We start from the raw sequence: 23,307 nt of genomic DNA on the forward strand, positions 1-23,307 counted from the left end.
CCCAACCATTGATGTAAGTTTCTTAAGCTTGGAAATCACAGTAGCTTCTGTTTCTGCTCAGATGACAAGGGGTTGTGCTCCCTGTTTTCTCGATTAACTTCTTCTAGTAGATGGGTACAGGGGTAGAGTTGAAGCTCTCTTTACTTATTCCAAGCATCTGTTCAATTTCTGATAACTGGTGAAGCTCTTGAGGATTGCTGGCAGCATGAGTAGTATTAGCATTAGGTTACATGAATCTGACAAGTATAAGTCACAGAAAAATCCAGTTGGCGTAAATGATAAAATGATTTAAACCTCGGGCTGTGTAAATGATGCAGTGATCATATATTCAGAGATAGCGGTATATTTTTACTCCTTTGGCTTTCTTTTTTCTTCTCTAACTCTCACTTCTGTTTTCCTGTTCTTTGTTCCTTTCTCTTTATCACTTTTACCTCTTTTTCTTATAGCTTAGGCCTTCTAAAGGTACTGCCTAAACTGATAAATGATATTAAACAACTTTTCCACTTTCTGCTGTATGGAAGAGCTTTGGGGGCAGAAACCCAAGGGGACAGTGAAGTGTAATCACCAACATGGCAGCCACAACTGTCCTTGGTTTCTTGCAACCCAAAGAAATGCTCAAAGATTCCTGGTACTCTATGTCATAAACTTAAACACTCTTATTAAACTTTGTTTTAGGAACTGCAGCCATGAATGAAGGAAATATAAATGGAACAAATGGATGCAGTAAAGTTCGAACTGGTACTCAGAATGAAGCAGCATTACTTGCTTTGATGGAAAAGACTGGTTACAACATGGTTCAAGAAAATGGGCAAAGGAAATTTGGTGGTCCTCCTCCAGGTGTGGATTTGTTTATATTCTTTTAAATTAAAAATTTTAAGTAGTCATTTAGATTAGGTGAAATTCCCACAAGTGTCCCAAACAATAGCTCTTTTGTTGTAACTACTTTTAAGACCTCAGCAATCATTTTTACTGTATGAGGGGAAATAGGTAAATTATAAATGTTATGTATATCTTACCCTTACCTTTTTTCGACCCTGCTCTTGCTTTAAGAAGCAGTTGAGAAAGAAGTTGGGTTGGGCTGAGAAAGAAGTCAGGGTGTGGGGAAAAAGGTATTCTATGTAATACTCTAGGTATTAAAGGGGAGGTCATTTGGGAAGGAATTTGAAGGAGCAGTGAGTAGAGGAGTAGTGTTTATACTGGGAAAGCAGGTGCAAACAGGTGAGCAGATACAGTGCTACCTTTCTACCAATAGCCAATGCAGTTCCTTTGCTCATCACCCTTCAATTAACTTTATCACACTTAAAATAAAATTCTGGCTTCTAGTTACCTCATGGCTATGTCCCTTACTGCTTTCTTCCTCCCTCAGGTACACTTTAGCCATACAGACCTCTGTATTCTATGTATTTCTTACATATAGAGCACTTGCTCTCTCTTCTTCCTAAATGCCCTTCTCCCAGGTAATCCTCGTGGCTCTATTAATTTTTGGTCCCAGTGTGACCAGAGATTCACCTGGCCACTCTATTGAAGATAACACCCCTTATGTGGCTTGATTTTTCTTCATAGCACTTATCACTCATTCATTGTTTCCCTTCCCTATTGAATATAAACTTCATGGAAAAAGGGGCTTTATTTTGTTTGCTTTTGTATCTGCAACACCTAGAATGGTGCATGGCACATAGGAGATTCCAACAAATTTGTTGAATGAATAATGATTGAATAGTGAATGTAAATATCTTATTAGAATTTGTTTGTCTATTTTTGTCTTTCAGGTTGGGAAGGTCCACCTCCACCTAGGGGCTGTGAAGTTTTTGTAGGAAAAATACCTCGTGATATGTATGAAGATGAGTTAGTTCCTGTATTTGAAAGAGCTGGGAAGATTTATGAATTTAGACTTATGATGGAATTTAGTGGTGAAAATCGAGGTTATGCTTTTGTGATGTACACTACAAAAGAAGATGCTCAGTTAGCCATCAGGATTCTTAATAATTATGAGATTCGACCAGGGAAGTTTATTGGTGTGTGTGTAAGCTTGGATAATTGTAGATTATTTATTGGAGCCATTCCCAAGGAAAAAAAGAAAGAAGAAATTTTAGATGAAATGAAGAAAGTTACAGAAGGAGTTGTAGATGTCATCGTTTATCCAAGTGCAACTGATAAGACCAAAAATCGTGGTTTTGCGTTTGTTGAATATGAATCTCACAGAGCTGCTGCTATGGCTAGAAGAAAATTAATTCCAGGTAAACCGATTCATTTAAAGGTTATTGTTTCATGTTAACCTTATTATAAATATGGAAAAATGACAGTACGTCATAGTTCAGTATTATCAAAATATATAATGTACTTAAAGAGAGATAAATGATTAAGAAAGTAAAATAAATTATTCTAAAAAACAATCTTCCTATTAAATCCTATTAAATATTTTCTGATAGTTGACTGATTTACTGAATATGTATCTTCAACTGAGCTGATAATTATTATTTAATACAAGTCCAAAAGGGCAATACTTAATTCTTCTAATAAAGGTTTATGTTTGAAGTGAATTTATTCTTTTGACTCTTAAAATAATTTCACCATAAGTTCTGGTTAGGTTGCTTTAGTAAAAACTTGTGAGAATAGGAAGCAAATGATTAACCAAATATATATTGATCTGTATTTGAGTTTCTGCTTCTTTGGAGAAACAGTTTTGCTTAACATTTTTAACTTTTATCCTTTGTATTCTCTTCAAATTAATTTTTTCTTTTTTTACAGGAACTTTCCAACTATGGGGCCATACCATTCAGGTAGATTGGGCTGATCCAGAGAAAGAGGTTGATGAGGAAACCATGCAGAGAGTTAAAGTTCTCTATGTAAGAAATTTAATGATCTCAACTACAGAGGAAACGATTAAAGCAGAATTCAACAAGTTTAAGTCTGGTGCAGTTGAACGAGTAAAGAAACTTAGAGATTATGCTTTTGTTCACTTTTTCAACCGAGAAGATGCAGTGGCTGCTATGTCTGTTATGAATGGAAAATGCATTGATGGAGCAAGTATTGAGGTAACACTGGCAAAACCAGTAAATAAAGAAAACTCTTGGAGACAGCATCTTAATGGTCAGATTATCCCCAATTCTGAAAACCTGATTGTTTTTGCTAACAAAGAAGAGAGCCACCCAAAAACTTTAGGCAAGCCACCAACTCTTCCTGCTCGTCTCAATGGTCAGCATAGCCCAAGCCCCACTGAAATTGAAAGATGCACTTACCCTTTCTTTCCTGGGACAAAGCTTAGTCCAATTAGTATGTATTCCTTAAAATCTAGTCATTTTAATTCTGCAGTAATGCATTTGGATTATTACTGCAACAAAAATAATTGGGCACCGCCAGAATATTACTTATATTCAACAACAAGTCAAGATGGGAAAGTACTCTTGGTATATAAAATAGTCATTCCAGCTATTGCAAATGGATCTCAGAGTTACTTCATGCCAGACAAACTCTGTACTACGTTAGAAGATGCAAAGGAACTGGCAGCCCAGTTTACATTACTTCATTTGGGTAAGTTTAAAAATACTTTAAATAATATTGTAGAATATGAAATCAGGAAATATTATATATTATTTATAAACTCATATTTTGAACTCTTAACATTGTGGTAAGTATTTAATGTAAATTTTATCTCAATTTTATGAATTCCTGATAAACTTTGTTGAAAGTTGTCTCCTCTGTACTCTTCCTACGTTTAGCCTTCTAAGCATTACTTACTTAACTAGGGGAAATGGTTTTGATTTACTGTAGAGTATGACTTTGTTACATTTATTTATTGTTTTTCTAATGACTAATCCTCATTTGAAGTAAAAATTTCTATATATATTACAGGATTTGTTACTTAAACCAGTTTACAAGAATGTCCCTGCATCTTTGGTGAAGTCTACGCAATGATCTTTTGGGGGGGCAGGGTAGGGAGTTGGTAGAATTGGAGGCATTTCAAATGGGTCATGTATAGACATAGCCTTATGCTCACCAATCTGGAAATTTGTCATTATTACTCATGAAAAAGCATCATTAGGAGATGTTTATGACCATTCTCTTCTTTAATTCCATGCTTTTTAAAAAGTAGGTTTTCTCTAAAATGTTTGAAGGATAATTAAGAAAGGCTTTGGACATGTAAAGATATGCTAAGTAAATATTTGATGTTTTGAAGGAAGAGACATAACATCACTCTGGTGTTTTCCTACTCCCAGTTGTTTTTCTTTGTTTGTTTGTTTTTGTTTTTTTTAATGTTAGCCTTTTCTCCTTTCTACCAGTTTGTCTCATTTACTAATGCAGCTATGGATTTTAGTTGGTGATTACTTTTTGCCCAAAGTAATATTTATTGGAAGAGTAGTGATTTCTCGGGAGTCGTCAATAAAAGGGAAAGGTCTCCTACTAAGAATTATAATTGTTTCTTGATTATAATTGTCAAATTCTTATTTTAAAATTGGATTTTTTATATGGTTGCACATCATAATACTGAATTACATCTATTTAAAATTGATATTCTCAAATTTGTTTAAGAGAAGGCAGTCAAAAAAGGAACAACATTGTCAAAAGGGAGAGTAATTCTATACATTATATAGAATTGCTTTATCTGTCATAGCCACTCCCATGGTTTTATGAATATTTTAAGAGATTCTGATTTGGAGATCTCATCAAAATTTTAGGGCCGAAGGTAGGGTCCCCTTCAAAGAAACTTTTCAATGGTGTCCTTAATTATTAGTTTGGAGATATTCGGGAATTTAGCAATTATCTAAGTTGGTAAATCCTTAGAATGGTTTTTATTGATTGCACAGTTTGTGTCTTATGTATTTCCTAAGTCTCAATTTACCATCAGGGAGAAGATATAAACAAAAAAATTAGATCTCACCCTATGGTGTATTTGGGTGCAGTATGCAAGGCTGGAGGTCTTGTCCATAGACAGCAACACAAAAATCCTTATTGTGCTTGACTAGGAATATAAGTGAAGAATGTTGAGTTAGAAGTAGGAAATACATTTAGGCAATTGAGAAAGTAAATTCAGTGAGGCAGAAGAGCCACAGATCAGGGGTCTAGGAAACTTTGACGAGAAAATAAATGTCAGACCTTCAGAGGTCATTAAAGTAGAGTCAGGAGCAGCCGACAGCCAGGAGGTTACATGTAGCCACATGGCAGGTTAGGAATGGATTGACTATTGCTATAGACATGTTCACTCACTTTTTTCTCTCTGTTAATATTGGAGCCTCTGGGCTTTGAAGGGTTGATGCCTTTTTAGGTATACCTTCCTTCAGGTGAAATTTGTAGGGTTTCATTGGTAGTTAAAGGTTGAGATCAACTGGTGGTAGTTGTGTGTTTAGAGGAGCCAGGGTGGTGTGTTATTGATATCCTGCCGAATACGTGTTTCAAGGATTGTGTTTTGGGTCCTGGAGTTCCTCAAATGGAGTTCCTTATGTTTTAAATGATTCAGCTTTATTTTCTTGAAGAATTTGAGAAATCTAATTTTCTATATAGTGTGTTTAGCTACCCTTTTTAAGATATTTTCTTAGGTATAGTAATATTTTTTAAAAAATTTGCCTTCATACTCTTAGTTTAACCCTTTCAGTTTGATGCTGCTTCAGGCATTATTATCCAGTCTTACGTGGTGATCTTGGACTATTGTATAATGGACTACTGTGATACAGATAGCCATTTATCTTTTTATTTTGGATTTCTTTAAGAATAGACTTCTAATATTCACAGTTTTGGCATTACCATCTCCATTTTTCAAGTTTAAAAATAAAAAAAAAGGCTTAATTTACTTAAATGACCATTATTGGTGTTAGGGAAAAAAAAAATTGTCTTTTTTTGGATAACAGGTACCTAAATGAGTACTGGAAATCAGGGAGTTTACTTCTGGTGACCATAAAGTCCCCCTACCAGAATCTCAAAAGTTTTTAATCTATAGTACCTTAAAATCAATTTTAAAAATATTTTTTGTCTCATCTGACATGAGCTCTATTTTAAGTAAAATACTCCTAATAAAAGAAAAGCTGAAAACTGGGGTTAATGCAAAAATTGAGCCCTCTTTATTTTTTATTTTATTTTATTTTTTTACGTACTTCAAAATTAGAGACTGTCTCCATTTTTGTAATGTCTCCATCTTTGTAATGTCAGAGAGTAACCTCCTTTATCTCATTGGAAAGTGATCACCCAATTAGCAGGATAAGAAATTATGTATTCACCTGGTTATTTTTAGGGACCTGTAATAGCTAGGATTCTCAGTGAGTTTAATTGGTAGAATACAAACTTTGGGGTTAGGATAGATAGGATTCTATACTAAATGTTTGATATTTGAAGACATCTTGGGTCATTCAATAATCATTTCTTTTTAAATAAGTGTTTTCTATTTCATAATTTTATATCTGTTTGGTAATGGTACAGACTATCAGTGTTAATACTACTTTTCCTAAAAGTTTGATTCTGTTTTGCATCTGGACCTTCCGTTATTGCCACTGCTTTTCTTTCAAGGATTCTTGGTCATGTAAGAGTAGAAAAAGCAAAAAGCAAAGAGATGAGAGAGAGTTCTGGAGAATTATAGTTTTGAAGAAGAAAGTCCTGGAGATTACTTAGTGGAAGAAGGGAGGTGGTCTCAGTCTTGATAATTCACCTTGTTAAATAATTTATTAACAAATAATTGTAGGCAAGACATTTCTTGTTTCAATATTTGTATCGTATTGATGCAAGTTGTAGTTTTTTCTAAACCACCCAAAGCTTTTAAAAACAGAAATGAAGAATCTCTGTGTCACAAACTAGCTTGTGTCATTGATTTAAGTTAATCTGATTTGTGTACTGTTGTTCTGGCCATGACGGATGAAGTTGTATTAGATACCAGATCTTTATTGAATGCCTCTTGTGTGCTGTGTACTTCCCTAAACATTCACGAGCTAAAGAGAAATAAAACTTGGTTTTTTCTCAAGGAGTCACAGTCTAGTGAAGAAGGCAGGTACACAAATTCTATGCATAGGCTATTTTGGTAGTAGTACAGGGGAAGGGTACACTTCCCATCTGATCTGAGTTGTGAATCTGAGGATAATTTGTGGGCAAGAAAAATAGCATTGTGGTGGGTTAATGGTGGCTTAGCGAACATTTGTATAATGTTTGCTTTGGTGGTTTTACTCAGATTTGAAAAAGAATTAGAGAAATTGAAAAGATGTGGATGCTGGATAATTAAAATTTCATTAGTCCTGCTTATTAAAACTTTGCAAGTATTTTTTTAGTACACCTCCATTGGCTGTACTTTATTTTCCTCTGAGCAAGTAGGTTTTTTCTAGATAAATGTATGCTGATTTCTGCGGACCATTTTATGTGTGAATATTTATGTTTTTAATATCTTTTGTGCCTTCTTTTTTCAATATTCATTTTGTGTCTGACTTGTATATTGCTTCTTATACTTGACTTTGTAAAGACATGCATCATTTTTTCCTAGCCATTGAATGGTAAAGTATTTGTTGTATATATTCTAAGCAATATGTTTGCTGTCTCCTTTGTATCATTTAAATTAAAGTTTTGATTTCTGTTATCATTTGTAACTTTGTTGAAAGTTATGAAATAGACAGCAGGGTGAAGTTATGCTGTTGTGAGAAGTTTTAATCTGAAAAATAATCGGTGCTTTTTTTCTTATGAGCTATCATTTCCAGATTGATGGGCAGAAATGCAAAAATAAGAAAATAGAAATTTCAGATTTAAAAAATTTGCCAATAAATTGCTTTGAAATAAAGAGAAACTTTCTCCAGGTTTTTTAAAGTTTAAGAAATTATTTTGTTAGACACTTAAGCTAACTATAAAATAATGGTTACAGCATTTTATAATAGAATTTTTAATTATAAATAAAAGAAAAATAATACTTTCAGAAAGGTATTCTTTCCAGTTTTAGAAGACAGAACTAACTTTGATAACTATTTAAAACTGATATTTTAAAGAACAAAAATAATTTGCTGAATTCACCTAGTTAAATGAGAAGTAGACATCAACAACATTTTACACATTTACTTATTTTCACATGACCAAATGGTGAGACCAAATTCCATTAACTCAACTATGTGTCTTCCACCCTCTGACAGGGCTCAGTCCTTATAAAAATGTATTTGTATTCCTCTTGAAGTTTCCTTTTTTTTTCCTAATAGACACTTTGAGCAATCATCTAGTAATATTCATAATTTTGATCTAACACTTGTGTTAATGGACCATAAATATTATTATGGAGTTAGTACTGTGAGAGAAGCAGCTTAATTGAGTAATGAGTGCTGGAGTAAAAACAGAAGAATCCTGTGGTCTCAGCCAGCAACAAACTGTATGACCTTGGAATGGCAAAGGAATCATTTGATCTTTGTGGACCTCAATGCCTTCACCTCTAAAATATCAGGGTTTTATTTGGTGAACTCTGAGGACTGTTATTTCAAAAATTTATGGTTTTGTTTAAAATATAGTCAAAAATCTTATGTGGGACCAAAAATAATACTTTGAAATATTTTATATATGCCAAGATACATATTTGAGTTCACATAGTTTAAAACCAAGAGCTGCTTTTGCAAGAAATAACTACTTGATTTCGATATCCCTTTATAGAATTCAAAGCTTATGTCTGTCTACTTGACAGCAGAAAAACTGGTTAAAAAAAGGATTCAGTCAGTCAGCTGTTTTATTTGAATGGTGACAAGTAAATTGCTTTTTGGTTATTTTCTTCTCTGAAGTTGCCAACTAATTATAGTCAAAACTAAGATTTTATAGACCAGGTTAATTACTTTAAAAGTTTGGAAGCGTTTTCTTTTTGTAACAGAGGATCTAGGAAAATTATGATGTATGATAAAACATAATGTGGCAAGTATTTGTCCATGATCATTAAGTTGTTACAGTGATCATTGTGATTTTATTTACTTTATAAATTTATTTCATCATGCTTGATACTTTACCCTGTAATTTCTTAGTATCTTGGTTAATACATTCCTAAAGTACCTGTTCTAATACACTAATTTTAACAATAGCTACTGATGTATTAATAAATGTAAAGTATAATTCCGTCATTTAAATTCATATTTTTTAAAAACAATAGTTTTTAAATTTTCCCCTCATATTAAATGCCACAATAAAATTTGCATGTATGTTCCATTCTTAGATGTCAGCTGCAATTCATAATTTTGCCACATGGTGTCGCCTAAATATATTTTTTCATGTGGTTTTAAAAGGAATTTTAATGTTACGTTGTTTTGTTTTGTTTTTCCTTAGGTCCCCTATGGCTTACCTTTTTGGGGTTTTAGAATTAGAAAAATCTGTAATCCGTGCGAGAAGCTGCGCTTAGTCTTCTTCAGCCTATCGTGCCTTTGCTTTCTGCTTCCTATTTAATATTTAGTAGATTAGTAGGCAATAATTGTTTATTCTATAGCAGTATGATTTAGTGAATGGACTAGTGATGGAGACAGAATATGTTTTAGAATAACGGCTTCACTGTGATGAATTTATTTTGTTCTTTTAACCACTTTAAAATTATTCAGTGTCAGTTGCTTCCAGGCCTTTTGATTAAAATCAAATGTAGTATCTACTCTTACTAATTTATGTGTGAGATATCATTCAATCACAGAGCAAATTGTCCTCAATCTTAGTTCTCTGTCCTAGAACAATACTCTGTCTAAGACCTGGTAATACATTACCTCTAGGAATGGTATACTTCCCTGAGGGAATTCAAAGCCAAAGAAAAACCTTAGTCTCCCCAACTAATTAGAAACTTTAAATCACCAGAATATTAATAACTACATGGGTTTTCTTCTTCCTTAAAATGATAGTATTTGGTTAAATATGTTTAAATTACATGTGGGCCATTATTTGTCTCACAGCAAGTGACATTAGAACTATAAAAATGACTATGGACTTTTATATATGCAGTAGTTCATGTTTTAAGAAAATTTGAGTAACAAGATAAACTTAGTTTATTTCTATGTTGCTTTGATCCAGTAAATATAATCTTCGTACACACTGATAATAAAATGATTTCTACTGAAACTGTCCATAACTTTAAGTTAAAAAATATATTGGAGTACATTCATTAGAAAACACCAATCTGCTGTAAATGTGTTGCCTCATAAATTTGTGAGGGTACTCTGGAACCACTTTTTTATTTTGTGTTTAAACAGTATACCTTGATTTCTGTACACAAATTAATTCAAGAGATTGACATTTGAATAAATAAACTTTAATAAAAAATGTAAATCATAAAACTCCAGTTTCTTTTATAGACTAGATATTTATGTTGACCTTTACTTCAGTTTTTTCTTCTGCACATTTTGATTGTCCTTCATTATGTTTCCTCAGGATGTTATTACTAGAGATACTTTTCTTCTTTTTACTTTTATTTTTTTTGTAATTCTGTTTTGTATGTGGATTATTGTAAGACTGCAAGCCCATTATCTGTATTCTTATTAACTTTGTTTCGGCAATACATGTTCCAGTCTATTTGTTTACTGGCCAGATTATGAGGTAAGTGAATGTCCGTAAAATTTGCAGCATATGTGCTGTATATGTGAATAGCTTTTTTTTTTTTTCCTGCTACTGCTCTGTTAATTTTTGGTCCAAGTGTGACCAGATCTGTAATTACAGATTTAAGAAAGTGTGGAACTATTTTGGGCACAAAATTTATATGGTTCAAGGTGAGCCATTATGAATATTTGGGAAACAGGTTTAAAATTGTATTCTTCAGAGAATTCCGGTCAAGATGGCAGATTAGACAGTCCCCAGTGTCACTCTCTCCCACAAATCAACCAATTTACAACTATAAAAATGTAACATCAGCCAAGCTGGGGCCACTGGAGCTCAGGAGAAGAGGAGGAAAGACCTACAGAGCTCATGAAAGCGGGAGAAACCACAATGAGAGAAAGAAAAAACTGCTCTTGAGCGTTTGGGGCCGCGGCTGCTTTAATGCTGGAGCGTATGGAGCAGGAGCTGGCAGAAGCCCCAGCTGTGCCCTTTGGATGGAGTTATTTGGTGGCGGCAGGGCAGAAGAGGACTATGGTGGCCCCCAGGAGAGCAAGACCACTAATAGGGTTCCCGTGGACCCACATCAGAGTGAGGAGCCAGAACAGCCGAAAAATCATCACAAGGGACCGGCGCACAGCCTGTCCCATGGGAAATGTTTGCAGCATGGGTTGTGGGGGAGACAGGCCCACTGGGAGAACACTGGGACACAGCAAGGACAGCTGATTAGCCCTCCAGTCAGCGTAGGACCACTCAGAGGAGACTGGTCGGGAATGCAGAATTGCATGGGTGTAGTTTGATGAAAAAATTCAGGCCCAGATCTGAATTTCTACACAACCCAAGTGCACTGAGTCTCTGGAGAGCTAGAAGTACCTATAAGGTCCACCGTTAAACGCTGAGCTACACATAAAGGCTTCCTAGGGAAACAGCAGGAAAGCAGCAATTTAGCTCAACCACAGAGCTCAAGTACTGGTCTCCACAGGAAGTTCCCCCAAGTTAGAAGTAAGCAAAGGACAAAAAACTAGTTCTGGCCCAGGCATACCACCAATGCCTTGGGGCCCTCCCAGGAACCTGAGGCTTGGAGCTAGAGACCAGACTCCACTCCCATATCTAGGCACACCACCAATACCTTGGGGCCCACGCAGGGGCCTGGGGCTAGCAGCCAGGGACCGGACCCCCCCTCCCACAACCAGGCACACTGCGCCAGCGCCTCGGGACTGGACCTCCCTCCCACAAGCAGGTATACCACGCCAGCACCACGGGGCCTGCAGGGGGACCCAAGGCATGGAGAAGGGGACTGGAATCCCCTCCCACCACCAGGCGTACCACACCAGCGCCTTGGGGCCTGCCCAGGGTCCTGAGGTCTGGATCTGGGGATCAGATACTCTCCATAACTGGGCACACTGCCAGCACCAGGGAGTATGCCAAAAACATCACCTCCATGTGGGTGGCCCACCACAGCCACCACAATAACCATGGCTGTAGCGAAAGCAGCTAGATGCCACAAGTACCATGCAAATGGTCCACCAGCCACTGGAGTGCATTGACACAAGGAGAGTCACCAGCAGAGATAAAGAAAAGAAGAGGATGTCTCTCTCCAGAAAGCCCATTTCAGAGTGACAGAAGAAGCATCTGCTTTATTATAATATTTGGGGACCTGATCATACCTCTCAGTGTTAGACAGATCTTCTAGGCAACAAATTAACAGAGTAACCATTATTCTTTCAGAAGGAAAGAAGAAATCTAGGGTAATTAGAGGGAGGGGTGAGGGAGAGGAGGATGGGGAGAGATTGGACAAGGGGCATAAAGAATAATTACAATTTGTAACAATATATATGCTAGTAATATTGATTTGATCAGCATATCTCAGTGTTGAACCCCCAAAATATGTATAATCAATTTTGATTCAATAAAAATTTTTAAAATAATTGTATTCTTCACTATAAGGTTATAGGTTTTATCAAAAGCAAAAAAAAAAAAAAAAAGCAGGAAAATGTTTATTAATTTAAAGAAATCTCACATGTGTATATTATATGTCTACGTGTGTTCCTTGAGAAATTAAGAATCTCTTAAGGGATTCCTTGGTAAGAAATTTAGATATATCAAGTATAAAAATTGTGAGGCTATCAAAACATTGGAAAATTATTTCTTTTCACTTATGAATTACAGGTAAAGAAGAGATATTAAGCAAAAATATGATTACTTAACACTATGCAAAACACTCACTTAGATTCTGAGGGGATATACAAATATGAGAGAGTCATGATTTTCCTTATGACTGACTTAGTAGACTCAAGATTTTTAAGTTCTTTTATTGAAATACAGGTAGATATCTGGCACTTCTATACTTCTCATTTGTGTATCAGCAATTTAAAAAACTTGCTTCTCTTGATTTTTAAAAATCTTTACATTTTTATTTATTTTCTTTAAAAAATTTTTTTATTGTGGTTTATGCAACAAGGAAGGAGTTGCTACATTTGCTAACGTGGCTTGGGGAGGGATGGACAGGCTTTGCATTAATCCTTTGAGGCCTCAGAATATAGCTTGGTGTTGATCCTGAACTGAATTGAATTGAGTTGAATTCATTTGAATTGGAAAATTGGAGAATTATTTCATAGCTTTAAGATTTTATCTGAATTTTTGTTTAATAATGATTTTTATTTTATCAGCTTTCCATGATAAAAATTTATGTAGTCAACTCAAATATTTATATTTAGATATGAGGCATGAATAAATTGAAGATAAATAATCCAGATGTACTTGGCTTACTTATTTAATTATATTTATTTATTTATCCTGGGATGCTCCTCAAATATATGGCATATGGATTCAGGAAATTTACACAAATTCAAAAGCTCTATTAAAAAAACCCAACTTAGGGAAAAATGGAAGGATGTTCAATTTCCCCTCAGCTCAGTTTCTTATTAGGGAGAGAGAGCATCTGACCTAAGTAGAATAGTAATCTGCCCTCTGTCTTTTGTCTATCCTTTTACTGGTAATGCCTCATTCCACAAAAGATTTGAGGTGCCTTATTAAAAATATGTAAACTACAAAAGGATGCAGTTTTTAAATGGAAGGAATTATGGCAATGGGAATTATGATTAGGAAAGTAGAACCAAGCAAAAGTAAACAATATATTGTTCAGGAATATATGAATAGATGGTAAAACGATAAAGAAAAGCAAGGGAATGGTTAACACTTAAAAATTAGCATCATGATTTAGGGTCAGAGGGAGAAATTGGAAAGGTTGCCAAAGGAATTTCTAAGTTGATAATTTTCTGTTTCTAAACCTTAGTGGTGTGTACATGTTTTATTTTTAAGTTATGTAATCTGTACATCTGTATACCTTCTCCTGTTTGTATATTTTTATTATTAAATAAATAAGCTGGCAAAGAATGATGAAAGTCAGCCAGCCAAGAGCAAGACTTTTGTATTATTTTGTCAGAACCAGAATGAGTCATTAAGAAAGATTCTCAAATTAATATAATTCAAGGCAAAATAGGAAAGTTATGTGGTATCCAGACCAAATAATTTTATTCTGCTCAGATTATATCTGGGATGTTTTGTTTCTTTTGTGCACCACAGTTTAATTAAACCTTGACAACTGGAGAGGGCCTGGAAACTTTATAATATGAAATGAGACAGTGAACAACTGAAATATTTGGGGCTGTTTAGTCTAAATATTAATATTTACAGGGAGGATGTGATTGCTGTCTTCACATGTTTGAAGAGCTGGCACATGGAAAAAAATACTTTAATATTAATCTTTGAAGCTCCAGGAAGTGAAGCAAAGTCTAATAGAGGAAAGTTTTTAGTAGGTGTTATGACTTAGTATGACCCAGGACCATCTAAACCGTTAAACTACAAAAAATTCTGTATCCCTCAGTTAAAAAACAAAAAAACAAACCTTTAATTTTTTAACACTTATTTTAAATCTTTTTATGTATTTTTTAAATGTACGGTGAAAGAGTTTTTACTAGACTATTATAACTTAGAATTATCATCCCTAACACCACTTGGAGTAATAGGGGCCTTGCTATTTTTGAAGCCCTCTGAAAAATTTTCCCTTTGCGAGCTGTGTTTTAAGAAAGTTTGATTTGGGCATCCTTATTCTTCTCATATGAATATCCCTTTTCTGTATTATTGTTCATTACTTTAGGCTTTCCATTCTCTTTTTCAGTTTATTAACTGGCAGCTGGCTGGTTGTTAATCCTTATTAAAATATGTTCGTTGAACAAATACTTATTGAATACTGTGTCTTGTGTAAAGTCCTGAGGATCACTGTAATGAGTCAGACATAGTTGCTTACATTGTATTGAGGGGACTGCTATTGAGTTTCAGTTCTGATAAACGCTCTGAAGAAGTACAGGTTATTATGAGAATATACGATTGGATGACCTGTCCTAATCTGGTATGAGAGGGTCAAGAAATAGTACATTACATTTGAGGAAGAATTTCATCAAAAAGGAAATTTGGTACTTTAAAATTCATTACTTTAAATTTAGTGTATAGCATGTAGGCAATATAGAATAAATGAACATATGGAGCCAGATTTCTGGTGTTCACATTCCGTTCATTACTTGGAAAAGTCACTTAACTTCACTATACTTCCGTTTCCTCATCTGTAAAATGGGAATTATGATAACTGTTTATCTCGTAGTGCACGCGTATTATATGTATTAAATGAGTTAAAATTATAAAGGGCCCAGAACAGTGCATTTTATATATTAAGTGCCATGTAATTATTGAATAATAATTATTCAATACTTATTCAAGAAAACAAACAAATCCAAGATGCCAGTTTCCAATCATATGTAATAGAAAATATTAGTAGTAATAATAAAGATTCTTTGAGCACTTACTGTATGCTATGTGTTGTGCTAAATGCCTTTATACATTATTCTCACAATTCTTTGAGGTAAATATTTTAATGTTTCACTTTTTTTTTAAACAAATGAAGAAACAGGTTTCAGTGGGTTAAACAGTTTATCTAAGATCCAAGTTAGGTAAGAGGCTGTGCTCTTAACTGTTGTTCTTTGTAATTGCACATGATTCCAAGGAGAAACTGGCCTTTGTCAAATGTTAAACGGGTGATAACAGACTGTGGACTTGTGGAATATTATTGGCAAGTTATTCTTTTAAAAATGAAAATAAAATGAGATGGTTTTTTTGGTTCATGCTTTACCCCATTTCAGAGGCAATTTTGGCTTTTACCAGTCCTACAAACCGATATACCAGGCTGCTCTAGGGTGGGGCTGGGACATCTGGCTGAATCCTAAATGAATCATTCTTAGTTATTACAAAGATCTTGTGAACGTATCTTGTTTACAAGATGGCTTTGGGATTTTTAAGTTTAGCATACGAATTGCCAACCAATGGCATATGTATCAAGGTGGCAGGTGATAGGTATTTTTCCCCCTTCCAGATGCTAGGTAAAATTTCAAATAGGTAGGTTTTTATATCTATTTCTTGGTCCTCTGTTGCTTGGTGCTTTCATTTTTACTCTCTGATTATGTTCAGAACATTGCTCAATACATAGATCAACCATACAATTTATCAGTCCAAATATGTTTATACCTTTTCATTATTATTTTCTTGCTCAGGAACTTACAATGGCTTGCTGTTGTAGTGTAATCAAGTACTTTGAACTCTGCATTCTCCTGTTCAGAATGCTGTACTGTTTGGCCCCACTTTACCTAACCGTATACCTCCTGCTTTATCTGAACTTGCCATGTTTATTGGTAGTTATAGATGTTAGTGCTTGCTGCTCACTCTACTTGGAATATTCTGCTTACCCTCATCTGCTTATCTCTTGTATTAAGCTTTTCTTGGACATAGTAACCCAAAATGACTTGTTCTTTATAATATCACTCAACAACTTAGTAATTTTTATATTACTCGTTACTTACTATTATAAGATTTTTGATCCATCAAGATTTTGTTAAGCCAGGGGACTTTGTACATGTATGGTCTATTGTTGTTGTTATGCACTGCATTATTTAGGTGAGAACTCTCTCCCCTTTTAGTACATACTCAGCATGTAGTGCTTTTCAAATGATTTAAAGTGATCTACATGCTATAAGGTTAAAAGATAGAGTCAGAGTAAAGAAAAATTTTGGCTATGCTTTCGGCAGAAAGAAGAAAGGATTGGAAAAGAAATACCTGAGATATGGAGTTGGCAGACACAGACAAAGGAACAATTAAATTATGAATGGTGGTTAACAGGAAGAGATATGAAATTATCAGTGTATAGTTTTAAAAATGCTCATGAGGACATAGGTGTTTCAAAATAGAAACTCTTAAAATACAGAATGAGGCATATGGATTATTTTATTTTGGATATGTATATATTATATATGTAATACATATATACATATGAATCTGTATCATGGAAGATTAGGAGATTAAGGTTGCAGTAGTTATTTTTAAACCGTATGAGAAAACCTTTATATTTTTATATATATCAACAAAATGTAGTATAGAATATAATGGATCGTGTTATATACAATTTTATAATTTCTTCTTAAGTCCATTACCTAATCCACACTTATATCTAGTGTCACTTATAACATTTGATTAAGGTTTCACAAATAGGAAATAATTGGCAATAGATTATTATATGTTATTTCTAATCTTATTTTATACTAGCATTGTATTCTTTATTCTTCTACACAGGTATAGACTGAAAAGATGGTGGTGTTCCTTTTTGTTCAGTTTCCTAAAGGTGAAAAAACCCCGATAATTCAGGATGCTAATATAGCAGGCTTATTTAGAATGCACTGAAATCCTGTGCATTCAGTTATTTTCTGTCTTCAAAAGAAGTATGACATATGAGAATCTGAACAATTTTTTTTTCTTTCGTATCAGTTACTTTAAAATTCATATGGAATTTTTCCTCAAACTAAAGACCAATAAAATCTTCAAAGATATAGAATATGCTTGTACAATTAGTTTTGTGACTTTTCAAACTTTCATCATTGTTTTATAGAACAAGTCATATCTAAAATGTCACATCTTATTGAAATTGATAAAAATTACAGTCCTTATGAGATTTTTACTTAGCTTATCATTCTTTTGGCTCTTATTCCTACATAACAAAATAAAAAGTAATACATTTTATGATTCCCGTTTTACAGAAATCAGGTAAAGACTTTGTGATTTTTTGAAGTGTAATTTATCCTATTCGTATTCTTGTCTTTTCAACATGCCTTTTCTTTTCCTTAGTCTCTTTCTTATTATCTTGATTACTGATGAATCCCTTTTGGGATAATTTCTCATAATATATTTATTAATAATTGGTGCTTTTTTTTTATAGGAATGACGCCAATAAAATGGCAATTAAATTGGGCTAAAGCACCAGTAAGTAGTTACCTTGTGTTTGATGCTAAGTTGAGACTCTGCTGATAGTTTTTGCTTTTGTTCTGAGAATTATCACCATTTCTTCTATATGTTAACCAAAATTTGTCATAGATTAATAATTTAAATCCCAGCATTTTTTCCTGTTAAACTTGATTTCATTCAAATTACAGATTGACAGAAATACTGATTCTAAAACTCCAGGTGGTAGATAGCGTAGGCATTATGAAGAGAAGACGTGTTCTATATTTAATGGTATTTTCGTTTAGCATCTGTCCTGAAAATCACCACTATAGTTTTTTTTTTTTTTTTTTTTTTTTTGTCGTTTTTTCATGACCGGCACTCAGCCAGTGAGTGCACCGGTCAGTCCTATATAGGATCCGAACCCGCGGCGGGAGCGTCGCCGCGCTCCCAACGCAGCACTCTACCAAGTGCGCCACGGGCTCGGCCCCACCACTATAGTTTCTAGTCTGAATCATTTTTATCTTATATGTTCTAATCTAATAGTAACTTCATTATGATTAGTGATTTTATGTTTTGTGATAATTATACACTATCAACTTCTTTATGTATGTCACTGGCAGGTGTTATATTTCTCTTTTTTTTCTTCTACTTAAGATATAACACTACATACAAACAGAAAAGTACACAAATCATGAGTGTAAGCTCAGTTGAATTGCCACGAGGGACCACATCTATAACCCACCACCTAGGTGAAGGCAAAATATCAGCGCTCCACAACGCTCTACAACGCTCTCTTGTATTCCTTCTAGATATTACCTTTCCTGCTTTCCAAAGGAATCCACCCTCTGACTTAATAATTCTATGCATTTTTGAAACTTATGCGACATGTATTCTTACTGACTTCTTTCAATATTATGTTTGTGAGATTGATACATCCGCTTTCCTGTAGCAATACTGTTTATTTGCTCTCATCAATGCAAGTGTTCCATTGAAAGAATATAATTTATTTGCTGTTTCTGTTATTAATGGAAATATGAGGTGCTTTCAGTTTGGGGATGTTGGAATAATGATGCTGTGAAGATTTTTGTACATAGTTTTCTTGGTTATTCACATCCATTTCTGTCAAACCTGTTGGAGTGAAAATTATGGGTCATATTTTTAAAACTTTAGTAGATAGTGCCAAACAATTTTGCAAAGCGATTACACAAATTTACACTTTACTAGCAGTGTATGGGAGTTTCAGTAGTTCCACATTATGCCAGCACTTAGGTATCAGTCTTTTTAATTTTGAATATTCTGGTTAGTATATATTGCTATCTCAGATTATAATTTACTTTTTTTATTAATATACATACACGTGGGGTACAATGTTGATTTTCAATAACTGTGTACAATGTGTGGTGTTTAGATCAGGATAGTTAGCTTATTCATCATTACAATACACAGTCATTCTTTGTGTCTGTTGACCAATTCCTCATTAGCCCCCCACCCGCTCCCCGCCTTCCCTTTCCCACCTCTAGTTTTCTAAAAGTTCAGCGTATTACTGTGATTGCTTTTCTTTCTTTCTCTCTCTCTTTATTGTTCATTTATTTATTTATGAATTCAGCTGCCAGTTATGAGTGAGAACATGCGGTATTTCTCTTTCTGTACCGGGGTTGTTTCACTTAGAATAATTTTCTCCAGGCTCATCGTGTTGCTGCAAATGGCAGAATTTCATTCTTTCATGTCACTGTTTACTAATGATATATTGAGTATCTTTTAATAGGGTATTAGGCCATCTTCTTGATGAAGTATCTTTCTTGTTTAAGTCTTCCGTCCTATTATTCTATTGGCTTGTCTGTTTTTTTTCTTAATTGCTTAATATACAAGACATTTTTTGGATATGTATTTTGCAAGTAACTTCTTCCACTATGTAACTTAACCTTTTTATTCTCTTCATGGTATGTTTTGAAAAAACAGAAGCTCCTAATTTTGATATGATTTATCAGTCTTTTAAAGTTAATGACATTTGTGTCCTGCTTAAGAAATCTTTACTTGCCTCAAGGTCATGAAATACTCTTTCTGCATGATCCTTAGGAAACTATTTTTTTAAATCTTCTAAATTTAGTGAAGGTGTGAAGTAAACATCAAAGTCCCTTTTTTCACCCCAGTATGGATTCACTTACCCAGCACCATTTATTGAAGACTGCTATTTTCCCATGGCTCTGCAGTGCCACCTTAGCACAAATCAGGTATGTGTGTATACACACACACACAAACCTATATACACATGTAGGGATACTTCAAAAAGTTTGTGGAAAAATAGAATTAAAAGATAATACAAATCTTTCTAGGAACTTTTTGAAGTACCTTCTTATGTACATACATGCATTATTCTGGATTTTCTATTCTATTCCATTGATCTGTTTGTCCTTGCATCAATACCACATTGTTTTAATTATATAACTTTTAAGAAAAGTCTTGATATTTGGTAGAAGATATCTTTCCACATTTTTTTTTCTGTCTCACAATTATCTTGGCTTTTCTCAACCCTTGCATTTCCATATGAGTTTTAGAATCAGCTTGTAAATTTAAATCAAAAAAGAAAATCCTACAGGATTTTTGTTGGACTTGAATCTGTAAATCAATTTGGGAACTAATAACATTTTTATAGTATTGGGCCTTCTGATCAGTGAACGTGATATATCTCTTCATGTAGTGTTTCGTTCATTTCTCTCAAGTATTCAGTAGTTTACTGTGTAAATATCTCCTACATCTTTCATTAGATTTATTCATAGGTGTTTAATGTTTTTCAACACCATTGTAAAAGGTGCCTCCTTTTAATTTTGATTTCTAATCGTTTCTGTTTTATGTAAATATAATTTATTTTTAATATAGTGGATAAAACTACTTATTTGATTCTAATAGTTTGATTCTACAGTACTTTAATTTTTCTGTGTACACAATCATGTCAGCTGCATATACGAGCTTTTTCTTCCTTTCCATCCTTGTACTTTTCTTTTTTCTCTTGCCTTATTGCACTAGCTAGGACTGCTTGTCCAGCAGTGAATACAAATGATTACAGAAGTCATCCTTGTAAACTTTCAGTATTTCTCTATTAAGATATGATGTTTGCTATAGCTTTTATTATAGAAACCCTTTATCACCTAAAGATATTCCCTTCTATTCCTACTTGCTAAAAAAATTTTTTTTAAACATGAATGGATGATACAGTTTATCAAATACTTTTCTGCAGCTATTTAGAAAATTAATAATTTTTGTCTTTTTATTCTTTTAATGTGGCAAATTACATTGATTAATATTTGAATGTTATTTCAACCTTTGCATTTCTGAAATAAGCTCAATTTGGTAATCGTGCATTATCTTTTTTGTATATTGCTAAATTTTTGTTTTGATATTTTCCTTAGGATTTTTACATCTGCATTCGTTAGTGAGATTGGCCCATACTTTTCCTCATAAAATGAGCTGGGAAATTTTTTCTTTTACTGTTCTCTGGAAGAGTTTGTATAAGATTGATGTGATATCTTTTCTGAATATGTGCACTATCATTTAAGAAGCCATCTGAATTTAATATTCAGCCTTTTATTATAATACGTAAATTTTAAGGCTACACATTCCTTCTTAAGTATAGTTATAATTCACCCCGTACATTTTGATGTGTTTTAATTTTAACATCATTTGTTTCAAAATATTTTCTGTTTTCTGTTTTGATTTCTTTTTAACCTGTTAGTATTCATTTCTAAACATACGGATATTTTCATATTTGTTATTCATTGTACTATCATCAGAAAATATATTTTGTATTATTTCAGTTCTTTGTTTTTTTAATGCTTCAATTAAAAAATATCCCATGCCTACTTAAAAAAATGTGTTTGCAGTTATTATTTGCAATTTATTAGTTTCCTAAGGCTGTTGTGGCAAAATACCACAAACTGGATGGCTTAAACAACAGAAATTTATTCATCTATGTTCTGGAGGCTAGAAGTCAGAAATCAAGGTGTCGGTAAGGCCAGGTTCCCTCTTAAGCGTGTAGGCAAGAATCCTTCCTTGCCTTTTTTTTTTTTTTGTCTTTTTGCGACCGGCCGCACCGCGCTCAGCCAGTGAGCGCACCAGCCATCCTTACATAGGATCCGAACCCACGGCGGGAGCGCTACTGCGCTCCCAGCGCCGCACTCTCCCGAGTGCACCCCAGGGTCGGCCCCTTCCTTGCCTTTTGAAGCTTCTAGTATTTGCCAATAATGCTTAGAGTTTCCTGGCTTGAAGGTGTGTCACTCCAATCTCTGCCTCCATCATAACATGGCTGTCTTTTCTCTGTGTGTTTGTGTTTTTACACGGTGTTCTTTTTGTCTCTCTACTCTTATGAGGATACCAGTCACATTAGATTAAAGGTTCATTCTAGTCCATTATGACTTTGTCTTAATTAATTACATCTGTAATGACTGTATTTCCAAATAAGGTCACATTCTGACATACTAGGGGTTTAGACTTCAGCATATCTTTTTGGGGTATATAATTCAACCCATAATAATTACATGAGGGTAGATCAAAAAGTTTGTGGAAAAATATAATTAAAAGTAATATGAATCTTTTCTGTGAATTATTGAAGTATCCTCATATATATCAATTAGGTCAAATTTGTTAATCATATTTTTAAAATTTCTGTATATCTCATGATTTTTGTTCTGCTTGTTCTATGATTTACTGTGAGAGGGTCATGAAAATCATCCGTTAGGATTATAGATTTATCTTTCTGTTCTTTTAGTTCTGTCAATTTTTGCTTTATATATTTTGAGGTTGTGTATTACATGCATAGAAATTTTGAGTTGTATTTTTTTGGTGAAGTGAATCTTCTATCATTATTCTGTTTCATTCTATCTCTGTAATGTGTTCTTAAAGTCTACTTTCTGTGACAGTAACATAAACTAATATAAGCTTTCTTTTAGTTAGAGTTTGTATATTACATATTTGTCCACCATTTTAGTATTAAGTTTCTCTATTTCTTAGCCTTACTATGAGCCCAATATATAGTTAGGGCTTTTTTATTGTTGATGTTGGATTTTTTATTGTTGTTGTTCTAAGTCTGTCTTTGGAATGTTTGGTTGGTCAGTATGCATTTAATGTACTTAACTGATATGCTTGGGATTAAGTCTCTCATCTTGCCATTTGCTTTCTATTTTTTCTGCTTGTTCTATTTCACTTTTCTCATTTCTTGCCTTTTTTGGGGTAGGTTGTTTCTTTTGCCTTTTTTCCTTTTCTTTAGTTGGATTAGTCCTATAGTCTCTACTGTTCTTTTAGTGATTACCTATAGACTCCAATATGCATTCATAACTTACTGAAGTCTGATGTTAATTGTTAATTAGTACTCTTATCACATACCAGACAATGCAAGGACCTTCGTATGTTTTAACTCCTTTTCTTTCTTCTTCCATTTTATATGATATGGATATTTCTACATCTTTTAAACCTTACATATTTTAAACCCCGTAATACCTAATGATA

General features: G+C 33.8%; 1 protein-coding gene across 2 annotated transcripts in view; it reads left to right on the forward strand.

The window, feature by feature from the left end:
* Window positions 1-686: 686 nt before the first annotated feature.
* RBM46 (RNA binding motif protein 46) overlaps window positions 687-23,307 on the forward strand; it is a 34,634-nt gene continuing 12,013 nt past the window's right edge. For both annotated transcript variants that reach the window (XM_063108593.1, XM_063108594.1), the window contains exons 1-3: window positions 687-837; window positions 1,770-2,237; window positions 2,749-3,531. In XM_063108593.1, the coding sequence (XP_062964663.1) occupies window positions 687-837; window positions 1,770-2,237; window positions 2,749-3,531 (1,402 nt within the window). The remainder of the gene's footprint in view (window positions 838-1,769; window positions 2,238-2,748; window positions 3,532-23,307) is intronic.

Source organism: Cynocephalus volans, chromosome 9 (assembly GCF_027409185.1).
Source record: "Cynocephalus volans isolate mCynVol1 chromosome 9, mCynVol1.pri, whole genome shotgun sequence".
NCBI lineage: Eukaryota > Metazoa > Chordata > Mammalia > Dermoptera > Cynocephalidae > Cynocephalus > Cynocephalus volans.